We start from the raw sequence: 22,725 nt of genomic DNA on the forward strand, positions 1-22,725 counted from the left end.
GTGTCAAGGTATGCAGGAATGAGTTTGGTGGGGCAGGAGCAAGCCAAGACAATGGGTCTACCTGGACAGGCAGGTTTGTGGATCTTGGGTAGGAGGTAGAAATGGGAAGTGCGGGGTGTGGGAACTATAAGGTTGGTAGCAGTGGATGAGAGATCCTCTGAGCTGAAAAGTTGGTGATGGTATGGGATGTCCAGTCCCTATATACCTCTATCCCCCACCAGGAAGGTCTCAAAGCTCTCCACTTCTTCTTGGATTCCAGACCTAACCAGTTCCCCTCTACCACCACTCTGCTCCATCTATCGGAATTAGTCCTTACTCTTAATAATTTCTCCTTTGACTCCTCCCACTTCCTCCAAACTAAAGATGTAGCCATAGGCACCCGTATGGGTCCCAGCTATGCCTGCCTTTTTGTTGGCTTTGTGGAACAGTCCATGTTCCAAGTCTATACTGGTATCCGTCCCCCACTTTTCCTTCGCTACATTGACGACTGCATTGGCGCTGCTTCCTGCACGCATGCTGAGCTCGTTGACTTCATTAACTTTGCCTCCAACTTTCACCCTGCCCTCAAGTTTACCTGGTCCATTTCCAACACCTCCCTCCCCTTTCTTGATCTTTCTGTCTCTATCTCTGGAGACAGCTTATCTACTGATGTCTACTATAAGCCTATGGTCTCTCACAGTTACCTGGACTATTCCTCCTTCCCACCCTGTCTCTTGAAAAAAGGCCATCCCCTTCTCGCAATTCCTCTGCCTCCACCACATCTGCTCTCAGGATGAGGCTTTTCATTCCAGGACGAAGGAGATATCTTCATTTTTTAAAGAAAGGGGCTTCCCTTCCTCCACCATCAACTCTGCTCTCAAACGCATCTCTCCCATTTCACGCACATCCGCTCTGACACTATCCTCCCCCCCACCCCACTAGGAATAGGGTTCCCCTTGTCCTCACCTACCACCCAACTAGCCTCTGGGTCCAACATATAATTCTCCGTAACTTCCACCACCTCCAACGGGATCTCCCCACTAAGCACATCTTTCCCTCCCCACCCTTTCTCCTTTCTGCAGGGATTGCTCCCTACGCGACTCCCTTGTCCATTCGTTCCCCTCCCCCACATCCCTTCCCACCGATCTCCCTCCCGGCACTTATTCTTGTAGGTGGAACAAGTGCTACACGTGCCCTTACACTTCCTCCCTTACCACCATTCAGGGCCCCAGACAGTCCTTCTAGGTGAGGCGACACTTCACCTGTGAGTCAGCTGGGGTGATATACTGCGTCCGGTGCTCCCTATGCGGCCTTCTATATATTGGCGAGATCCGACGCAGGTTGGGAGACTGTTTTGCTGAACACCTACGCTCTGTCCGCCAGAGAAAGCAGGATCTCCCAGTGGCCACACATTTTAATTCCACATCCCATTCCCATTCTGATATGTCTATCCACGGCCTCCTTTACTGTCAAGGTGAAGCCATACTCAGGTTGGAGGAACAACACCTTATATTCCGTCTAGGTAGCCTCCAACCTGATGGCATGAACATCGACTTCTCTAACTTCTGTTAATGCCCCACCTCCCCTTCGTACCCCATCCCTTATTTGTTTATTTATTTATATATATTTTTTCCCTCTCTCTTTTTTCTCCCTCTGTCCCTCTCACTATAACTCCGTGCCCATCCTCTGGGCTCCCCTCGCCTTTCTTTCTCCCAAGGCTTCCCGTCCCATGATCCTCTCCCTTCTCCAGCCTTGTATCCCTTTTGCCAATCAACTTTCCAGCTCTCAGCTCCATCCCTCCCCCCTCCTGTCTTCTCCTAACATTTCAGATCTCATCCTCCCCGTCTCAAATCTCTTACTAACTCTTCCTTCAGTTAGTCCTGACGAAGGGTCTCGGCCTGAAACGCCGACTGTACCTCTTCCTAGAGATGCTGCCTGGCCTGCTGCATTCACCAGCAACTTTTATGTGTGTTCCTTTAGCAATGGTTTACTTGGACATGAAAAGAAACAATATAACAAATCCAGTATTTTTAAATTAAAATTCAACACATGAGGGCAGCAAAGGCTTTATATTTTAGCTTCAGAGTGCACTCTGTTAAAATATGGTTCAAATTATTAAAGTCACTGAATAATTGATTTTGTAGCAAATTACACATTACACTCTGCTGCTGTTGAGCAGCTATATCCAATAACAGCCAGAAAACTTGGAAATAAGTGAGTACCAGGCTGAGGGAAAAAACATCAAAAGGATAAAACTTGTTGATTTAGTAGAACATTTACAGTGGAATTTAAACAGTAATCAGCTAATGTTGTCACATTTCAATGGTGAGTCCTGGGGCTCCTGTATCTTCTTCCTGATGGCAGCAGTGAGGAGAAAGCATGACTTGGGTGGTGGGGTCCCTGATGATGGATGCTGCTTTCCTGCGACAACACTCTGTAGATGTGCTCAATGGTAGGGAGGGCTTTACCTATGATGGACTGGGCTATATCCACTATTTTTTGTATGAATTTCCATTCAAGGGCATTGGTATTTCCACATCAGGCCATGATGCAACCAGTCAACATATTCTCCACCACATATCTATAGAAGCTTGTTAGTTATAGATGTCATGCTGAATCCTCACAACATCCTAAGGAAGGAGAGGTGCTGCTGTGCTTTCTTCATAATTTCACTTACATGTCGGACCCAGGGCAGGCCCTCTGATCCTCTGATAAGGACTGTCTCATGGACCTCTGGTTTCCTTCTTTTGACATCAATGATGAACTCGGTCTTGCTGACATTGAGTAAGAGGTGGTTGTTGTGGCACCATTCAGCCAGATTTTCAACCTCCATCCTACATGCCAATTCATCACCACCTTTGATTTGCCCTATGACAGTGGTATCATCAGTCACTTGAAAATGGCATCGGAGCTGTGCTTAGCCACACAGTCACAAGTGTAAAGTGAATACAGCAGGGGGCTAAGCACACAGCATTGTAATGTACCTATGCTGATGGAGTTTGTAGAGGAGATGTTGTTGCCAATCCAAACAGACTAGGGTTTGCAAGTGAGGAAATCCAGGATACAATTACACAAGGAGGTATTGAGGGCAAAGTCTTGGAGCTTATTGATTAATTGGGAGGGGTTGAGAGTATTGAATGCCAAGCTGCAGTCGGTAAAGAACATCCTGATGTATACATCTTTGCTGTCCAGATGTTCCAGGCTTGAGTGAAAAGCTAATGAAATGGCATCTGCTATGGGCTTGTTATACCAGTAGGGAAATTGGAGCGGTTCAGTTGCTTCTCAGGTAGCAGTTCATACACTACATCACCAACCTCGCAAAACATTTCATCACTGTGGATGCAGGTGCTACTAGACGATAGTCATTGAGGCAAGTTATCACTGTTTTCTTAGGTATCGGTATAATTTTAAAGTGAAAGTTAAAGTCTTGCGAGACCATGGATCTGCGCCTGTAAAGTCTTCACTCTCCAGGACGCATGCCTGGGCAAGGTTGTATGGGAGACCAGCAGCTGCCCCTGCTGCAACTCTCCCCTCTCTTACGACACTGGTGTTGTCCAAGGGAAGGGCACTAGGACCCATACAGCTTGGCACCAGTGTTGTTGCAGAGCAATGTGTGATTAAGTGCCTTGCTCAAAGACACAACACGCTGCCTCGGCTGGGGCTCGAACTCACGACCTTCAGATCGCTAGTCGAATGCCTTAACCACTTGGCCATGTGCCATCGGTATAATTAAAGCCTGCTTAAAGCAGGTGGGTACCTCTGACTGCTGCAGTGAGAAGTTGAAGATCTCAGTGAACACTCCAGCAGTTGATCAGCACTGATCAATTAAGAGCACTAAGGATATGATGCCAGTTAAGCAATAACAATGCCATCTTTGCCATAAGTCTTCCACATTTTATGTAGAACCCAGGTCCGCAACATTGATTTAGACCATAAGACCATAAGACAAAGGAGCAGAAGTCGGCCATTCGGCCCATCGAGTCTGCTCCGCCATTTTATCATGAGCTGATCCATTCTCCCATTTAGTCCCACTCCCCCGCCTTCTCACCATAACCTTTGATGCCCTGGCTACTCAGATACCTATCAATCTCTGGCTTAAATACACCCAATGACTTGGCCTCTACTGCTGCCCGTGGCAACAAATTCCATAGATTCACCACCCTCTGGCTAAAAAAATTTCTTCGCATCTCTGTTCTGAATGGGCGCCCTTCAATCCTTAAGTCATGCTCTCTCATACTAGGCTCCCTAGTACGAGAGGGCATGACTTCTCTATAAGAAAGGTATCATATTTTTCTTACAACATTGGAAGCAAGCTCACAGAGCAATCCTACTCCCCTACTATTTTTCATGTAACCTATTCTCCTGATATTCTACCATGTACTTACATGGTAGAAGACGCTGGTGGGAGTTGTGTACAGGCCACCTAACAGTAGTAGTGAGGTCGGAGATGGTATTAAACAGGAAATTAGAAATGTGTGCAATAAAGGAACAGCAGTTATAATGGGTGACTTCAATCTACATGTAGACTGGGTGAACCAAATTGGTAAAGGTGCTGAGGAAGAGGATTTCTTGGAATGTATGCGGGATGGTTTTTTGAACCAACATGTCGAGGAACCGACTAGAGAGCAGGCTATTCTGGACTGGGTTTTGAGCAATGAGGAAGGGTTAATTAGCGATCTTGTCGTGAGAGGCCCCTTGGGTAAGAGTGACCATAATATGGTGGAATTCTTCATTAACATGGAGAGTGACGTAGTTAATTCAGAAACAAAGGTTCTGAACTTAAAGAGGGGTAACTTTGAAGGTATGAGACATGAATTAGCTAAGATAGACTGGCAAATGACACTTCAAGGATTGACGGTGGATATGCAATGGCAGGCATTTAAAGGTTGCATGGATGAACTACAACAATTGTTCATCCCAGTTTGGCAAAAGAATAAATCAAGGAAGGTAGTGCACCCGTGGCTGACAAGAGAAATTAGGGATAGTATCAATTCCAAAGAAGTAGCATACAAATTAGCCAGAGAAAGTGGCTCACCTGAGGACTGGGAGAAATTCAGAGTTCAGCAGAGGAGGACAAAGGGCTTAATTAGGAAGGGGAAAAAAGATTATGAGAGAAAACTGGCAGAGAACATAAAAACGGACTGTAAAAGCTTTTATAGATATGTAAAAAGGAAAAGACTGATAAAGACAAATGTAGGTCCCCTGCAAACAGAAACAGGTGAATTGATTATGGGGAGCAAGGACATGGCAGACCAATTGAATAATTACTTTGGTTCTGTCTTCACTAAGGAGGACATAAATAATCTTCCAGAAATAGTAAGGGACAGAGGGTCCAGTGAGATGGAGGAACTGAGCGAAATACATGTTAGTAGGGAAGTGGTGTTAGGTAAATTGAAGGGATTGAAGGCAGATAAATCCCCAGGGCCAGATGGTCTGCATCCCAGAGTGCTTAAGGAAGTGGCCCAAGAAATAGTGGATGCATTAGTGATAATTTTTCAAAACTCGTTAGATTCTGGACTAGTTCCTGAGGATTGGAGGGTGGCTAATGTAACCCCACTTTTTAAAAAAGGAGGGAGAGAGAAACCGGGGAATTATAGGCCGGTTAGCCTAACGTCGGTGGTGGGGAAACTGCTGGAGTCAGTTATCAAGGATGTGATAACAGCACATTTGGAAAGCGGTGAAATGATCGGACAAAGTCAGCATGGATTTGTGAAAGGAAAATCATGTCTGACGAATCTCATAGAATTTTTTGAGGATGTAACTAGTAGAGTGGATAGGGGAGAACCAGTGGATGTGGTATATTTGGATTTTTAAAAGGCTTTTGACAAGGTCCCACATAGGAGATTAGTGTGCAAACTTAAAGCACACGGTATTGGGGGTAAGGTATTGGTGTGGGTGGAGAATTGGTTAGCAGACAGGAAGCAAAGAGTGGGAATAAACGGGACCTTTTCAGAATGGCAGGCGGTGACTAGTGGGGTACCGCAAGGCTCAGTGCTGGGACCCCAGTTGTTTACAATATATATTAATGACTTGGATGAGGGAATTAAATGCAGCATCTCCAAGTTTGCGGATGACACGAAGCTGGGTGGCAGTGTTAGCAGTGAGGAGGATGCTAAGAGGATGCAGGGTGACTTGGATAGGTTGGGTGAGTGGGCAAACTCATGGCAGATGCAATTTAATGTGGATAAATGTGAAGTTATCCACTTTGGTGGCAAAAATAGGAAAACAGATTATTATCTGAATGGTGGCCGATTAGGAAAAGGGGAGATGCAACGAGACCTGGGTGTCATTATACACCAGTCATTGAAAGTGGGCATGCAGGTACAGCAGGCGGTGAAAAAGGCGAACGGTATGCTGGCATTTATAGCGAGAGGATTCGAGTACAGGAGCAGGGAGGTACTACTGCAGTTGTACAAGGCCTTGGTGAGACCACACCTGGAGTATTGTGTGCAGTTTTGGTCCCCTAATCTGAGGAAAGACATCTTTGCCATAGAGGGAGTACAAAGAAGGTTCACCAGATTGATTCCTGGGATGGCAGGTCTTTCATATGAAGAAAGACTGGATGAACTGGGCTTGTACTCGTTGGAATTTAGAAGATTGAGGGGGGATCTGATTGAAACGTATAAGATCCTAAAGGGATTGGACAGGCTAGATGCAGGAAGATTGTTCCCGATGTTGGGGAGGTCTAGAACGAGGGGTCACAGTTTGAGGATAGAGGGGAAGCCTTTTAGGACCGAGGTTAGGAAAAACTTCTTCACACAGAGAGTGGTGAATCTGTGGAATTCTCTGCCACAGCAAACTGTTGAGGCCAGTTCATTAGCTATGTTTAAAAGGAAGTTAGATATGGCCCTTGTGGCTACAGGGGTCAGGGGGTATGGAGGGAAGGCTGGGTTCTGAGTTGGATGATCAGCCATGATCATAATAAATGGCGGTGCAGGCTCGAAGGGCCGAATGGCCTACTCCTGCACCTATTTTCTATGTTTCTATGTTTCTATATGGGTAGTTTACAGTGGTGAAATAAACTATGAACCTGTACATCATTGGGATGTGGGGAGAAAGCCCATGCTTTCATAGGGAGATTATATAAACTCTACGCAGACAGCACTGGAGGTCAGGATTGAACTCCGTTCACTTGAGCTATGAGACAACAGCTCTACCATTGCAACACTGCTGCCTTTTCTTGCATTTGTGCCTATTTAGCATGGCTACTTTTTTGTAACTTGCATTACTCATCCATCTTTCAGAATAATGTGGTTAGTATTAATACTGGGCAGCCTATTTTATAAGCACAAATTACAAACTTCAAAGTTCAAAGATGCAAAATACATTATCAAAGTATGTATACAGAACATATCTAAGATTCACCCTTCTGCAGGCAGCCATGAAAAAAAGAAAAACCATGGAACCCATTGAAGAAAACATCAAACACCCAACACACAAAAAAAGAACAAATTGTGCAAACGGCAAAAAGTGAGTGCATAACACATAGAATATCAAATCAAACCAGGAGTCCAGTAGTATTCAGCTTAGTCAGTTCAGTGCTACACCACTAGCTCACCGCAGGCCGCAGGGCCATTCCTTGGTGAAGTGCCCTTGTCTGCATTGATCGCTCCCATTCAAACTGCTTAAAAAAAAGCAAAAAAAGAGTAACTAGATTCCAGACACACGTGCAACATGAATCTCAAAGTCCCCTAAAACAAGTCCAAAGCCTCGCTGATCAATCCTTATAACGTGGATCGCAAGACTTCTGCACTTTTCTCCAACAGCAGCTAGCGCGAGGGAGAGGAAGACCAGTCAAATGCAGACAGACATCCACCCGTACTCCACTCTTGACTTCGTCAACTTCAACCTTGCTTGAGGCCTCAGTTGGAGAAAAGCGATGGAGTTGATCATGGGCTCGTGCCCTGTCTCTTGGCTTCCAGGCTGCACACCCTGCTCCAAACCTCATCGAACTCCCTCAGAAATGGCAAAGTGCAAGATCGCTCAATTGGCCCAATAACATACTATCAAAATGTAAATCACAGGTTCCAATTGCACAGATCTTTATAGTTAAATTATATTTGAAAGAAGAAGTAAAAGTAGTAGTTTCGTAAACTGTAAGATATCACCATTGGTCATTTGTTTGCTGGCGCCATCTTGAAGATATATTTGAGACAAATAGCGTCAATGAACTACATTTTGCTGGCCCAAGAATTAATTGCTCACGAATTATTTTTAAAATTTATGACATCTTGATCTTCCGGCCAAGCTGCAATGTCTGATGTCATGGATCAAACATAGTTGTTGGTTTTTTTTTAAGTTCATAGGGATGGTTTTGGTGACAGAGGGGGGAGTTAGGGATCGGGTTAGAGTTTAGGGACAAGGATGGGGTGTTAAAAGTCAGAAGTAATACATGAAGAGTCTACACAGGGGTTTGTGTCCATGTCAAAATGCTCTGTGGTTGAATGTCAGTGATCTCAGAAGTTGTACCACAGGCACTGAGGAGACCAGTGATCCACAGGTCAGAGACAGGTATGAGAGTCACGAGTGCTGGGATCCCCCAAGTCACTAGGGTCAGAGTTGTGAGTGAATCTGGAAGTTGAAATCCGTGCAAATCTGGAAGTAGAGGCCCAAACGTCAAACCTGACAGTCTGGAGGGCAAAGCTGAAGGTGGAAGTCTGAAGGAGTCACGAGGGCCGGAGGTCTGTGAGAATCTGGAAGTCAGGGTCTGAAGGTCAAACCCGTGATCAGTGTCCTGGGGTGAAGTCCAAAGATGAAAACCATACATCTACAAGGCTGAGAATCTGGGGCAATGACAGAAGACCTGGAGGCAGCCTGTCCTATGGCTGGAAGTCTTTCTGGGTGCATGAGTGAGAGAGTAGGAGGGATGGAAAAGAGGCCTGATTTGCTATTGCTTTTTCTACTATTATTGTTCCTGTTGCTGCTTGAGTTGTTTTGCCGAGCACTGTGGCCATGCTATGTTGGCGCCAGAATGTGAAGACGTTTAAGGGCTGGTTTGAGTACATCCTTGGGTGTGCTGGCTGCTAACGCAAACAAAGTATTTCACTTTATGCTTTGATGCATATATGATAAATAAATCTGAAAATATTTCAATTTGTACATTCATCCTGCATATTAATCTGTTTACAGTATGTAAAATGTTTGTAAACAATTACATCTTCATAGTCATTATATATAAAACCTCCTTGATAATACAGTTCATAGTGGCTGGAAAATGAGATACACACCAAAATTTTCAACATCCAGAGATGTTGCTTTCTTTTTCGGTTGTAGATTTCAGTCAGTAGGCGATTTTTAGTCTACACATTTTACTTTGATAATTGACAAGTGAGTTAGTTAGTAGTCCTTTGGCATGATCTGTCTTGATATTGAGCAAAATATTTCAAACTTTTTCTTCTGGAAAAAGTCAGTTTTTCCTAATTGTACAAAACTTATCCCAAATATCTTACCTCAGAATTCTTATTTTACACTTTAATTTGATTAACCTGAAAACATTTTGTAAATATTTTTTGATCTTTTTGCCTCATTTTGACTAAATCTTGGACAAAATTTCTACATAGATACCCTGGGTGGGAGACATCATCTTGTGGCTCAAATGTAATGTCCAGCTCCACTGGAGAGATACTGGATAGACATGGGGGAAACCTTTGAAATAACTTTTAACATTACACCAATTCACTGGGTGGACTTAAGTCTACTTTTGCTGTAAAGCATATGAAAACACTTTTGAGTTACATTATGGTACAAAGGAAGAAAACAAAGGGTAAAGACTTCAGAACAACAATAATGAGAAATTATGCTAGCAACAGAGGGCTTTAGTTACAAGGAGAGATTGGATTGGCTAGGATTGTTCTCACTAGAGCACATGAAACTGAGATGTGACTTATAGAGGTTGATAAAAAATATGGAGAGAGTCACAATCTTTTTGCAAGGATAGGGGAGTCTTAAATTAGACTATAGGCATAGGAGCAGAATCAGGCCATTTGGCCCATCAAATCTGCTCTGCCATTCAATCATGGCTGATCCTTTTTTATTCGCCTCCTCAGCCCGTCTCCGCAGCCTTCTCCCCATAACTTCTGATGCTATGGCCAATCAAGAACCTATCAATCTCCGCCTTAAAAGCACCTAATGACCTGGCCTCTACAGCTGCCTGAGGTAACAATTTCCACAAATTCACTACCCTCGGACAAAAGAAATTTCTCATCTCTGAAGCAGTGCTCTCTTGTTTCCCACCATGGGAAACATTCTCTCCACATCTACTCTATCTAGGCCTTTCAACATTTGAAAAGTTTCAATGAGACCCACCCCCCCCCCCGCCATCCTTCTAAATTCCAGTCAGTACAGGCTTGGAGCCGTCAAACATTCCCCATATGATAAGCCTTTCATTCCAAGAATCATCCTTGTGAACTGACCCTGGACCCTCTCCAAGGACAGCACATCTTTTCTTAGATGAGGAGCCCAATATTAAACATAATACTCAAGGTAAGGTCTTACCACTGCCTTACAAAGCCTCAGCATCACATCCCTGCTCCTGGATTCTAGACCTCTTGAAATGAATGCTAACATTGCAGTTGCCTTCCTCATCAATGATTCAACCTGAAAGTTAACCTTTAGGGTGTTCTGCACAAGGATTCCCAAGTCCCTTTGTATCTCAGATTTTTGGATTTTCTCCCCATTTAGAAAATAGTCTGCACATTTATTTCTTCTTCCAAGGTGCATAACCATGCATTTTCCAACATTGTATCTCATTTGCCACTTTCTTGCCCATTCTCCTAATCTGTCTAAGTCCTTCTGCAATTCCTGTTTCCTCAACAGTACCTGTCTCTCCACCAATCTTTGTAGCATCTGCAAAACTTGGCAAAAAAGCTATCTATTCCATTATCTAAATCATTGATATATATATAGCATAAAAAAGAAGCGGTCCCAACACTGACCCCTGGGGAACACTGGCAGCCAACCAGAAAAGGATTCTTTTATTCCCACTAGGTGGTACAAATTAGAAGTGAGAGGGAAAATATTTAAAGGAGATCTGAGGAGCAAGTTTACCATACAGAATGTGATGGTATATACAACAAGCTAAGAGAGGTGGTAAAAAGAGGGGTGCAATCACAGCAGTTACAAAGCATTTAGACATGAATAGAAATGAACAACGGGATATGAGCCAAATGCAGGAATTAGCAGAAAAAGGTTTCTTGGTAGGATGGGAAAGTTGGACTGAAGGACACAGAGTCCTATGTAACTCTGTGACTGAATGATAGTATTTAAACAGGGTCCGGATTAGCATCTGAATTGCCCAGGCAAACAAGGTTATAGACTAAGAGCTGAGAGGTGATATTAATTATCGATGGATGCCCACTGGTCAATGTACATTTGGTGGATTGCATGGCCTGTTTTCATGCTGGTGGCTGAATAACTCTATTCAAGCTTGCTAGTTACTTTTGATTTGTTCATATTTTTCAGTATAAAATCATAGTGGACATAGAATTAAACATGCTATTTTGCTGAAAGCCGAGTTTCTGTATTTTGATGCTGGGGGTCAAGATGTCAAGCACTTGAAGGCTGAGATATTAATAACATGCATGAATATATTTAATGCATCATCATCACCGCACATTCAAGGCTTATCTTGTTAGAGCTGTGTTTAATTGTTCTTGACTCTTAAAGCAGCACAGAGTATGGTTAAGATGGTGCCGATAAGTGGCAACTCTGTGTGCAGTTCTGATGGGAATCATCAAATTTTCCTGTTTAGGACTACTACAGCTGAAAACCACAGGCACAGCCATCTGTACTTCAGTAAGAAGCATTGTTTTAAGATGTTTGAAAAATCTATTGATACTCGAATTCAACCTATCTAGTATTTCAGACTAAGGTTGCGAGTGCAGTTCCGTGTAAGAAAACAAAAGTAGGGATGGCATGTTTGTTTACAGGTATGATTGAAATGCTGAGGCCTTACACACCCATTCCCAGCTATTCTGCTGGCTAATGTAGTTTCTGCAAAATAAAACAAGGACCTCAGAGCAAGATTGCTGTACCAGAGAGGCATCAGGGACTGCTGTGTATATCGCTTCAAGGATACACAGCTGTCCCCCACCATTTCAGACCGATGGCTTTAACATTCACCGCAAAGACAGAATAGCTCATTCTTTTAAAGGCAGAGGAGGTGAGTATGCTTTATAATTAACTCATTGTGGTGCACAAACATGGCGGTTCTGTCTCAGTTCTGCTCACCCAACCTGGAACCTCTAGCAGTCAAATGTTGTCCTTTTTATCTGCTGAAGGAATTTTCCACCATCATCTTGATAGTGGTGTACGTTCCACCTCAGCCCAACGTCCGGCAGGAACTGGAGGAGCTGAACACTGTAAATCATCAGGCATGAGACAGCACACCCTTGATGCTCTCCCCATCATTGCAAGGGATTTCAACCAGGCCAACCTGAACAAGTCTCTAAACAACTACCGTCAACATACCACCTGTAGAACCAGAGGAGACAACGCACTTGATCACTGTTAAACCACCATCAATAACAATTACTGTGCAATCCCATATCCACACTTTAGAAAGGCTGAACACCTGGCCGTACTTCAACCCCCGTCATATAGACAGAGACTAAAGACTGCAGCAAAAGGTATGATCAAAGGAGGTGCAGGAATGCTTACAGGACTGCTTTGAGGTAGTGAACTGGACCACATTCAGGTATTCATCTTCAAATCTGAATGAATACACCAAAGTTGTCACCAACTTCATCAATCTGTGTGTGCCTTTGAGAACAAACCAGACATACCCAAACCAAAAGCAATGGATGAACCGGGAGATTCGTAATCTTCTGAGGGCTAGATCTGTAGCATTCAAGACTGGTTATCCAGAACTATACAAGAAATCCAGGTACGAACTATAGATGGCTATTTTAAAAGCTGGAAGACAATTTCAGTTGCTGTTAGAGACAGAATCAGATGCATATCAGCTCTGGCAGGGATTGCAGGCCATTACTTCCTACAAAGCGAAACCTAACATCATGAATGGCTGTGATGCTTTACTCCTAGATGAACTCAACATTTTTTATGCACGCTTTGAAAGGGAGAATAAAACTACATTCATGTGAATCCCTGCAGCATCTGGTGACCCAGTGATCTCTGCCTCAGAGGCCAACGTCAGAACATCTTTTGAAAGGGTGAACCCTCGCTATGACGTTATAGCAATTAGTGAAACTTGGCTTATGACGTTATAGCAATTAGTGAAACTTGGCTTATGACGTTATAGCAATTAGTGAAACTTGGCTACAGGAGAGGCAGGACTGGCAGCTTAATATGCCAGGGTTTCGATGTATCAGATGTGATCGAGGCAGAGGAATGAAAGGTGGGGGAGTAGCATTGCTTGTTAGGGAAAATATTACAGCAGTGCTCAGGCAGGACAGATTAGAGGGCTTGTCTACTGAGTCCTTATGGGTGGAGCTGAGAAACGGGAAAGGTATGGCGACATTAGTGGGATTGTATTACAGACCACCCAATAGTCAACAAGAATTGGAAGAACAAATCTGTAGGGAAATAGCAAGCAACTGCAGGAAACATAAAGTTGTGGTGGTAGGGAATTTTAATTTTCCATATATTGATTGGGACTCCCATACTGTTAGGGGTCTAGATGGTTTAGAGTTTGTAAAATGTGTTCACGAAAGTTTTCTAAATCAATATATAGAGGGACCAACTAGAGGGGATGCAATATTGGATCTCCTGTTAGGAAACGAGTTACGACAAGTGACGGAAGTCTGTGTAGGGGAGCACTTTGGTTCCAGTGATCATAACACCATTAGTTTCAACTTGATCACGGACAAGGATAGATCTGGTCCTAGGGTTGAGGTTCTTAACTGGAAGAAGGCCAAATTTGAAGAAATGAGAAAGGATCTAAAAAGCGTGGATTGGGACAGGTTGTTCTCTGGCAAGGATGTGATCGGTAGGTGGGAAGCCTTCAAAGGAGAAATTTTGAGAGTGCAGAATTTGTATGTTCCTGTCAGGATTAAAGGCAAAGTGAATGGGAATAAGGAACCTTGGTTCTCAAGGGATACTGCAACTCTGATAAAGAAGAAGAGGGAGTTGTATGACATGTATAGGAAGCAGGGAGTAAATAAGGTGCTTGAAGAGTATAAGAAGTGCAAGAAAATACTTAAGAAAGAAATCAGGAGTGCTAAAAGAAGACATGAGGTTGCATTGGCAGTCAAAGTGAAGGATAATCCAAAGAGCTTTTACAGGTATATTAAGAGCAAAAGGATTGTAAGGGATAAAATTGGTCCTCTTGAAGATCAGAGTGGTCGCCTATGTGCAGAACCAAAGGAAATGGGGGAGATCTTAAATAGGTTTTTGCGTCTGTATTTACTAAGGAAACTGGCATGAAGTCTATGGAATTAGGGGAAACAAGTAATGAGATCATGGAAACTGTACAGATCTAAAAGGAGGAGGTCCTTGCTGTCTTAAGGAAAATTAAAGTGGATAGATCCCCGGGACCTGACAGGGTGTTCCCTCGGACTTTGAAGGAGACTGGTGTTGAAATTGCAGGGGCCCTGGCAGAAATATTTAAAATGTCGCTGTCTACAGGAGAGGCGTCGGAGGATTGGAGAGTGGCTCACGTTGTTCCGTTGTTAAAAAAGGATCAAAAAGTAATCCGGGAAATTATAGGCCGGTAAGTTTAACGTTGGTAGTAGGTAAGTTATTGGAGGGAGTACTAAGAGACAGAATCTACAAGCATTTGGATAGACAGGGACTTATTAGGGAGAGTCAACATGGCTTTGTGCGTGGCAGGTCATGTTTGACCAATCTATTGGAGTTTTTCGAGGAATTTACCAGGAAAGTGGATGAAGGGAAGGCAGTGGATATTGTCTACATGGACTTCAGTAAGGCCTTCGACAAGGTCCCGCATGGGAGGTTAGTTTGGAAAATTCAGTCACTAGGTATACATGGAGAGGTGGTAAATTGGATCAGACATTGGCTCAGTGGAAGAAGCCAAAGACTGGTAGTAGAGAATTGCTTCTCCGAGTGGAGGCCTGTGACTAGTGGTGTGCCACAGGGATCAGTGCTGGGTCCATTGTTATTTGTCATCTATATCAATGATCTGGATGATAATGTGGTAAATTGGATCAGCAAATTTGCTGATGATACAAAGATTGGAGGTGTAGTAGACAGGGAGGAAGGTTTTCAGAGCCTGCAGAGGGGCTTGGACCAGCTGGAAAAATGGACTGAAAAATGGCAGATGGAGTTTAATACTGACAAGTGTGAGGTATTGCACGTTGGAAGGACAAACCAAGGTAGAACATACAGGGTTAATGGTAAGGCACTGAGAAGTGCAGTGGAACAGAGGGATCTGGGAATACAGATACAAAATTCCCTAAAAGTGGCGTCACAGGTAGATAGGGTCGTAAAGAGAGCTTTTGGTACATTGGCCTTTATTACTCGAAGTATTGAGTATAAGAGCTGGAATGTTATGATGAGGTTGTATAAGGCATTGGTGAGGCCGAATCTGCAGTATTGTGTTCAGTTTTGGTCACCAAATTACAGGAAGGATATAAATAAGGTTGAAAGAGTGCAGAGAAGGTTTACAAGGATGTTGCCGGGACTTGAGAAACTCAGTTACAGAGAAAGGTTGAATAGGTTAGGACTTTATTCCCTAGAGCGTAGAAGAATGAGGGGAGATTTGATAGAGGTATATAAAATTATGATGGTATAGATAGAGTGAATGCAAGCAGGCTTTTTCCACTGAGGCAAGGGGAGAAAAAAACCAGAGGACATGGTTTAAGGGTGAGGGAGGAAAAGTTTAAAGGGAACATTAGGGGGGGCTTCTTCACACAGAGAGTGGTGGGAGTATGGAATGAGCTGCCAGACGAGGTGGTAAATGCGGGTTCTTTTTTAACATTTAAGAATAAATTGGACAGATACATGGATGGGAGGTGTATGGAGGGATATGGTCCGTGTGCAGGTCAGTGGGACTAGGCAGAAAATGATTCCGCACAGCCAAGAAGGGCCAAGAGGCCTGTTTCTGTGGTTCTATGGTTCTCGCAAGGCATCAGATCACAATAGGTCTACAGTGGATGCAATGTCACTGGCTCTCCACTTGGCCTTGGATTACCTGGACAACAGTAATACCTATATTAGGCTGCTGTTTATTGATTACAATTCAGCCTTCAACACAATCATACTCTTAAGTTCTAAATAACAAGCTCCAAAGCCCATGCCTCTGTATCTCCCTCTGCAACTGAATGATTGACTTCCTCATTGGGAGACCACAGTCTGTGTGGATCAGAAATAACATCTCCCCACTGACAATCAACACTGGTGCACCTCAAGGATGTGTGCTTAGCCCATTACTCTACTCTCTCTATACCTAGGACTGTGTGGCTAGGTACAACTCAAACACCATCTATAAATTTGTTGACACCACAACTATTGTTGGCAGAATTTCAAATAGTGATGATAAAGCATACAGAAGCCTGAAGACACCTGTCTCCTCTGGTCCCACAGGTGATATGTTGATGCCAGTGATATTAAACCTGATTCTGCTTTGGAAACTATACCATATAGCTTTAATCTTACAATTAAACTGCAACTTTAAATAATAATACTTACTGAACTGTTATACCTTACCTCCATGGAGATTCTCCTATGCAGGTGATTTCTCATTCGAACACGTGTAGGTGACTGCACCTCATCAGATGATGTTCCAGAAGCTTGATCACTCTCGCCATCTGAACCTATTTTCAAATTCTCATGTACTATATCTGAACAGGAAGGCAGAAAGTAAAATCAACCACATTTTCTTGAAAATTGGAAAGACACAAAGATCAACGATCAGGTTTTCTTGCTAACAGTGATTGTTCTAAAAATTCATAGGGAAGGTAGAATGTCAAAATGTAGCAACCTTCTGTCTCAGTACCCTGTACAATAACGTGCTTCATTACAATATATATTCAATTCCTACATTTATTTATATTAATTGTAATATTAATGTTTAGGAAGATTCAAAAACTATTTTTATTCTATAACCATTATTTTCCGTGTGTGGAAATGTTTTCCCATTAACGTGTTTTATTTGTCAAATGCATTTACATACTTAAAATTGCTTCAGATAAAAAATGCTTAGTTATTAGGTTTAATTGCTTGAATTTGAATAAAATATTTCTCAAATACGTTTATCAAGCCTTCTAATATAAAACTCTGCTGGGAACTAAATTTTCTTTAAAATTGTTTTATATTTTTTTGAAACCCAGTTAGTTAATGGTTGATGTGATAACTGTTATTTTACTAATTATTATACTAATTCATTCACAACACAAATAACTTGGCAACACACACAAAATGCTGGAGGAGCTCAGCAGGCCAGGCAGCATCTATGGAAAAGAGTACCGTTGACATTCTTGGCCAAGATCCTCCTGCTGAATAGTCTCGGCCCACAACGTTGACCGTACTCTTTTCCATAGATGCTGCCTGGCCTACTGAGCTCCTCCAGCATTTTGTGTGCATTGCTTGGATTTCCAACATCTGCAGAACTTCTCTTGTTTTTGACAAATAACTTGGCATTGCTTTTACATTTAAAGGGAGAACTACTACTGTGTAAAGGCAGATTATGGAAGAAAATTATTATTCACATTTTAAATAACATTTTTTCTCCCTCTTCACTACACCACAGTAACAACAAAGACAAGATATTAAGAACAATATATGCAGAGTAGCATCTACATGGTAGCACACAATTAATTAATCCTGTTCTATTTTCAATGTCATACAAGGACTGACTTTTGGAGGATTTTACTCTATTGAGTAAGCACTGCTGGCATTATTTCTGAGAAGGTGTGGGCAGATGAGACAGCAGGGCAACATTTAGGTAACAGCAAATGCACAACTGCAAAATTCATTGCAAGAATAGAAAATAATATTGACGAGTCAAAGACAAACTGAACAAACTAGCTGTAGGAGGGAGGAATATAGGCTTTTGGCTTTTTAGATCTACACAGACATATTCATTAAGGTGACAACTAATGTCACATATGCCAAATTTTGGCATATATTCCTTAATATCTCTGGTTAATGAAAACCTGAATTACAGATTTAGATAATGTGATTAGCAAAAAATCCCTATTTGCACAACTGCTTTCCAAACTGCTACCATATAAAGGTGTTTTGAAAGTCCATTCCTAAAAGCTGTAACTGAAATGTTCGTACTATATCTGAACTCTCAAACCAGCAAAAAAGGGTGAAAATGGGTAAGTTCAAATCAAGGTAAAGATCTTAAAAAACTTCAATCAAATCACAAAACTCCCAAATTCTTAATTTGAACCCTGGAGTTCAATATTTTTCTGGTAAATGTGAACTGCTGCCAAGGCCAATAAATACCAATAAACCACTTGGTACCCAGATCTGCTTAAAGATCTCTAGATGTGGCCAAACCAGAATTTTGTAAGGCAACGTCAAAATTAATATCCCTTGTTTCCTCATTCTACTCATAGAAAGGGCATTTTTCTATCAGGTATTGAGATTATATTCTCCATCTGTCAATGATATGTTTTGATAGAACTAGGTGGAGAAGATGCACAAAAAAGATTGGCTTTTAAGAGGCTGGGTCATGTTGACATTCAAAGGAGTGGGGAATACATATATACAAACCAATAAAGGACAATGTGCAAGTGTAACAAGCAAATGGCATGTCAGCCTACAAAAGAAGAGAGTTTGTTTATAGGAATAAGGAAGTTTTACTTCAATTGTATATAATTTTGATGAGGTTGCACCTGGAGCATTGCATATAATTACATTCTCTTGACCCATGAGAGGATGTACATGCTACAGAGTGCAGTGAGGATTCGCCAAAATAAATCTACATTTCTCATGTGTGTATTCTCTAAGGTTTGAAATCAAAATGAGGAGATTTCATTAAAACTTAAATTCATAAAGGGCTTGTTTGTCTAGACCAGAGGTTCCCAGCTGGGGTCCACTGACCCCTTGGTTAATGGTGGGGGTCCACAGCATAAAAAACCCTGATTTAGACACGGAGATATTTCCTCAACAGAGAAAATGGGACACAAATTGAGAATGAAGGGGCAGGCTGACAAGGACCAAGATAAGAAAAAGATTCTTCATTCAGAGGGTGATGAACCTTTTGAATTCTCTACCCATGAGCTGTCATATGTTCATTCAAACATGCCTGGCTAGAAAATAACACAGAGATATATCAGACATGGCTGATGCATGGTGGACCAGGTTCAAAGGCTGGATGACCTATTCCAGCGATAGGGTTGAGTAAATTAGAAATAGCAGAGACTTTAAATTCTCATTGGCTAAAGTGAAGCTGAAGGACTGGAAGGCTGCTAAAGATAATTCCCAACACTGAACTAATTTGAGACTTCAGAATCCACAAAGTGAACTAGGAGCAAGGCGTCATCAGTCTAAGGCAGGAGTTCCCAACTTGGGGTCCACAGACCCCTTCCTTAATGGGTATTGGTCCATGGCTTAAAAAAAAATGGTTGGGAACCCCTGATCTAGATGAACTGTCTAAAAAGATTTATAAGCCAAAAAAAAACACAAATCAATTAACTCAGTAACAGTAGTGCAAAGATCAGCATAATCTATAATTTGGTTAAAATAGAAAATCAGCCAGGTCTGCATGAATTCAGTGAAAGTAAAATTGTGCTCCAAATTGACCTCTTGGATAACTCAAGAGACTATATTCATCAAAATATTGAAGCAACTTCTGAGGAAAATTCATTGACCTGAAGCATTACCTGCCTAAGTTATTGAGCATGTCCAGCATTTTCTGTTGATAATGTTTATATAGACTTTGAGCTAGCATTCAACAAAATGCTAAATAGGAGCTTAGTTAACAAAATGAAGCACCTTAAATTAAAGTGAAAATTTCTTTATGGATGTTATTCCACTTAATTTGAAATAACTTTGAATTTTTTTTAACCATAAATCAATTTGACTTGTTTTATTCAAATAACTTAAAAACATAATCAATACAACCTAAAGTTCATTAGGGTAAATGCAAGTCACTATGTGCATAATTTAATCACATGTAGGGCTCTCAGTAATACTAGATGGACTGTTAACTGTTAATCGCACTTTGTGGATGGAATCGGAGGCGTGAGCTCCGACGTATTAAAATACTATGTGCACAAGACTGATAAGTTACTTATGTGGTATCTTTTCTTTTAGTTGTTGCTACTAACCCATCACCAAAAGTTGCTATGAAGTATAATTCTTTACTTGCACTTTGTATATTGTTTCATATTTGTGTCGTGGCTGATCATTGGGTGACTCACATCTTATCCACACCAAAACATTTGCAACTGTTTGGCGGGGTCGACGGCTATTCACCCTAGGCAACGGGAGTCAGTGGGGGCAAAGGCCGTTACCCACACAAAAATAGATCCTTGAATGAAGTACCACCATATACTTCAAATACCCAACTGTCTATAATAAAAGTGATTACATTAAGAATTTGTAAGCTTCAATAGAATCAGTTGAAATGCAATCACTTTTGTAATTAGAGGGCTAAATGACCTTATTACTGTAATCAGTATTTATCAGTATTATTTATATTCATCAAATGTTTAGATATTTAAATATTGCTACACTTAAAACTGGTGCACTACATTTTGAGACTCAAGACAATTTACTGGTGATTACTTATTTCCTCAGGAACACTTTTTACTACAGCCTTTAAGTTTTCAAAATGTGTTCAACTCCAGTAATTTTTTTCTTTTAAGATGCACGTAAATATATTTCTCACTGGATAATGCCTGTTACAGGATATTATAAAACATTAACAATGACATTTTAAAATCATTTACAAGTCAAGTGTTTGTATAATTCACTAACATGCATAATATGTTCTTGCCAAATTATGTAAATCAGTTTTATCAACAATCATCAAGTTCAATTACCCCAAATTATTTAGAGATTATGTAAGTATTCTTGGAGACAGCCTTAAAAGACAATATATACATTTATTTACTTCATTTATACTGACAGACACAAATTACACATTAATTTACCAGCACTCACCTGGGAGATCCATGTTGACATTTTGCAAAGAAACAAAAAACATGCAGAAAATAAAAAGAAAATGCGTTTTGACAGTGTTATAGCCAGCAATATACACAAAACGACGGTTATGATAGCAAACTACCACACGCACAAGCTAGGTTAATATTGTGCAAAACAATTAGGTGGAACAAAACTATACAGACATACAATTTCTTGGTAATCACCTAGTCTACCACCACCATTCCTGGGCATGGAAATGAAAGAGCCAAGGCTCCCACCAATCACGCTATGGGGTCTCCGTAGAGGGGGCTTTTTGAAAGAGCCTGCGTACTGATGGAGAAAGGAGTGCATACTGTGCGATGTTGCAGGCCTGCCATTCTTCACAATTGGCTCTGTGAAAGCCAACGGGTTTGTCCCAGCGAAGTATACCATAAAGCAGAAACAAAATCAGAAGGAGAGGTGAAAGGGGGGTTGATTGAAATTAAAACAAAAAACAATATAAACATACTGTTTGGTGTCTGACAGGTAATGCATTGAGTATCTGTATCAAATTAGCATTTTCATCATTTTTTAAGAAAATCCACTTCAAGCTCACATATAACGTATCTGAACTCACCTCTAAACTTATTATCAGCAATAATTAAGTTCTTTAAAAATACTTATTAAATATAATCAGCAAAACAAATCTAGCTAAATATAGAAATCAACTAAGTTTACCATCAAAACTATGTCCAGTACAGTCTTCATCATTAGAAAGAACACAATGAAATTATTTTTATGGCAAGCTCATTTTTGCCCAATGGACATTTCAAGAATAAAAACTGGTTAAAATATGTTTCTGAAAAAAAATCTTTTTTCATTATATGGTTGCTGGTAGTTATTTTACAATGGGAGTTCTAGTTAACAAGAATGTTAATACATTCACTTCAAGATTGTCATCTAAAATATGTATATACAGAACATTATACTGCAGCACTTAAAAGCCAACAACATTTTGGTTGTAAAAGTGTCCAATTTTATTCATTCAATTCTAACTGGAATGTCCTTTTAAGCAATGGGAAACATGAAGCAAAGAAAGAGGCTTAATGAATTGACAGATTGATTTCAAAGTCATAAAATACATAAGTTAGACAAGGTTGCGCACTCTCCCATCTCGTTTTATGTGGCACAACCTAAAGCTGAATCCACCAGGAAGGACATGGGCATAAGATACCAGGCAAAAGAGTCATTCAGATCAAAGCCACTCTATTCACCTCTCGATCCACACTTGGTCTGCAGATTGATGAGCATCTGTGATCCCTCTGAAATGGCCTCAGGGGCTAGAGTCAACTACGGGAACAGCAAGGCAACATTCTTTGGCAACTAACTCAACTGATTCTCTATTTGTTCATTGTGAAGACAGATTCCCTCAAGGTGCTTGAGGTTTAGAGATCAGGTGTGCAGCAAAAAAAATCACTGGAGTGGATAGGCAAAGTCCAAGAACAACTGGGCACATATTGAACCATTATGTCCTCTCCAAAGCAGGCAAGGCCCTATTCATCAAATCAAGGCGATCTCAGCTTCACTGTTCTTACCCTGCTTTTCTATTGTGACCACCATCTTCTGTTTTACCTGTTCATATTTAGCAAACCATGGTGCACAAGTCTCCTGAGAGAGGGGTTGGGAGGAGCATACTCAACGTCGTCCTTGTCCTGATGGCCACTTTTCTGTGTAGCTGCATTAAGCTGT

General features: G+C 41.5%; 1 protein-coding gene across 4 annotated transcripts in view; it reads right to left on the minus strand.

Annotated features, from left to right (window-relative positions):
* Positions 1-22,725, minus strand: part of cdk17 (cyclin dependent kinase 17) — a 233,546-nt gene that overhangs the window by 75,459 nt on the left and 135,362 nt on the right. For 3 of the 4 annotated variants that reach the window (XM_063072253.1, XM_063072251.1, XM_063072252.1), the window contains 2 exons: positions 21,222-21,389; positions 16,603-16,736 (listed from right to left, as the gene is read on the minus strand). In XM_063072253.1, the coding sequence (XP_062928323.1) occupies positions 16,603-16,736; positions 21,222-21,389 (302 nt within the window). The remainder of the gene's footprint in view (positions 1-16,602; positions 16,737-21,221; positions 21,390-22,725) is intronic. The other variant, XM_063072254.1, reaches the window with a different exon arrangement.

Source organism: Mobula hypostoma, chromosome 20 (genome assembly GCF_963921235.1).
Source record: "Mobula hypostoma chromosome 20, sMobHyp1.1, whole genome shotgun sequence".
Lineage (NCBI taxonomy): Eukaryota > Metazoa > Chordata > Chondrichthyes > Myliobatiformes > Myliobatidae > Mobula > Mobula hypostoma.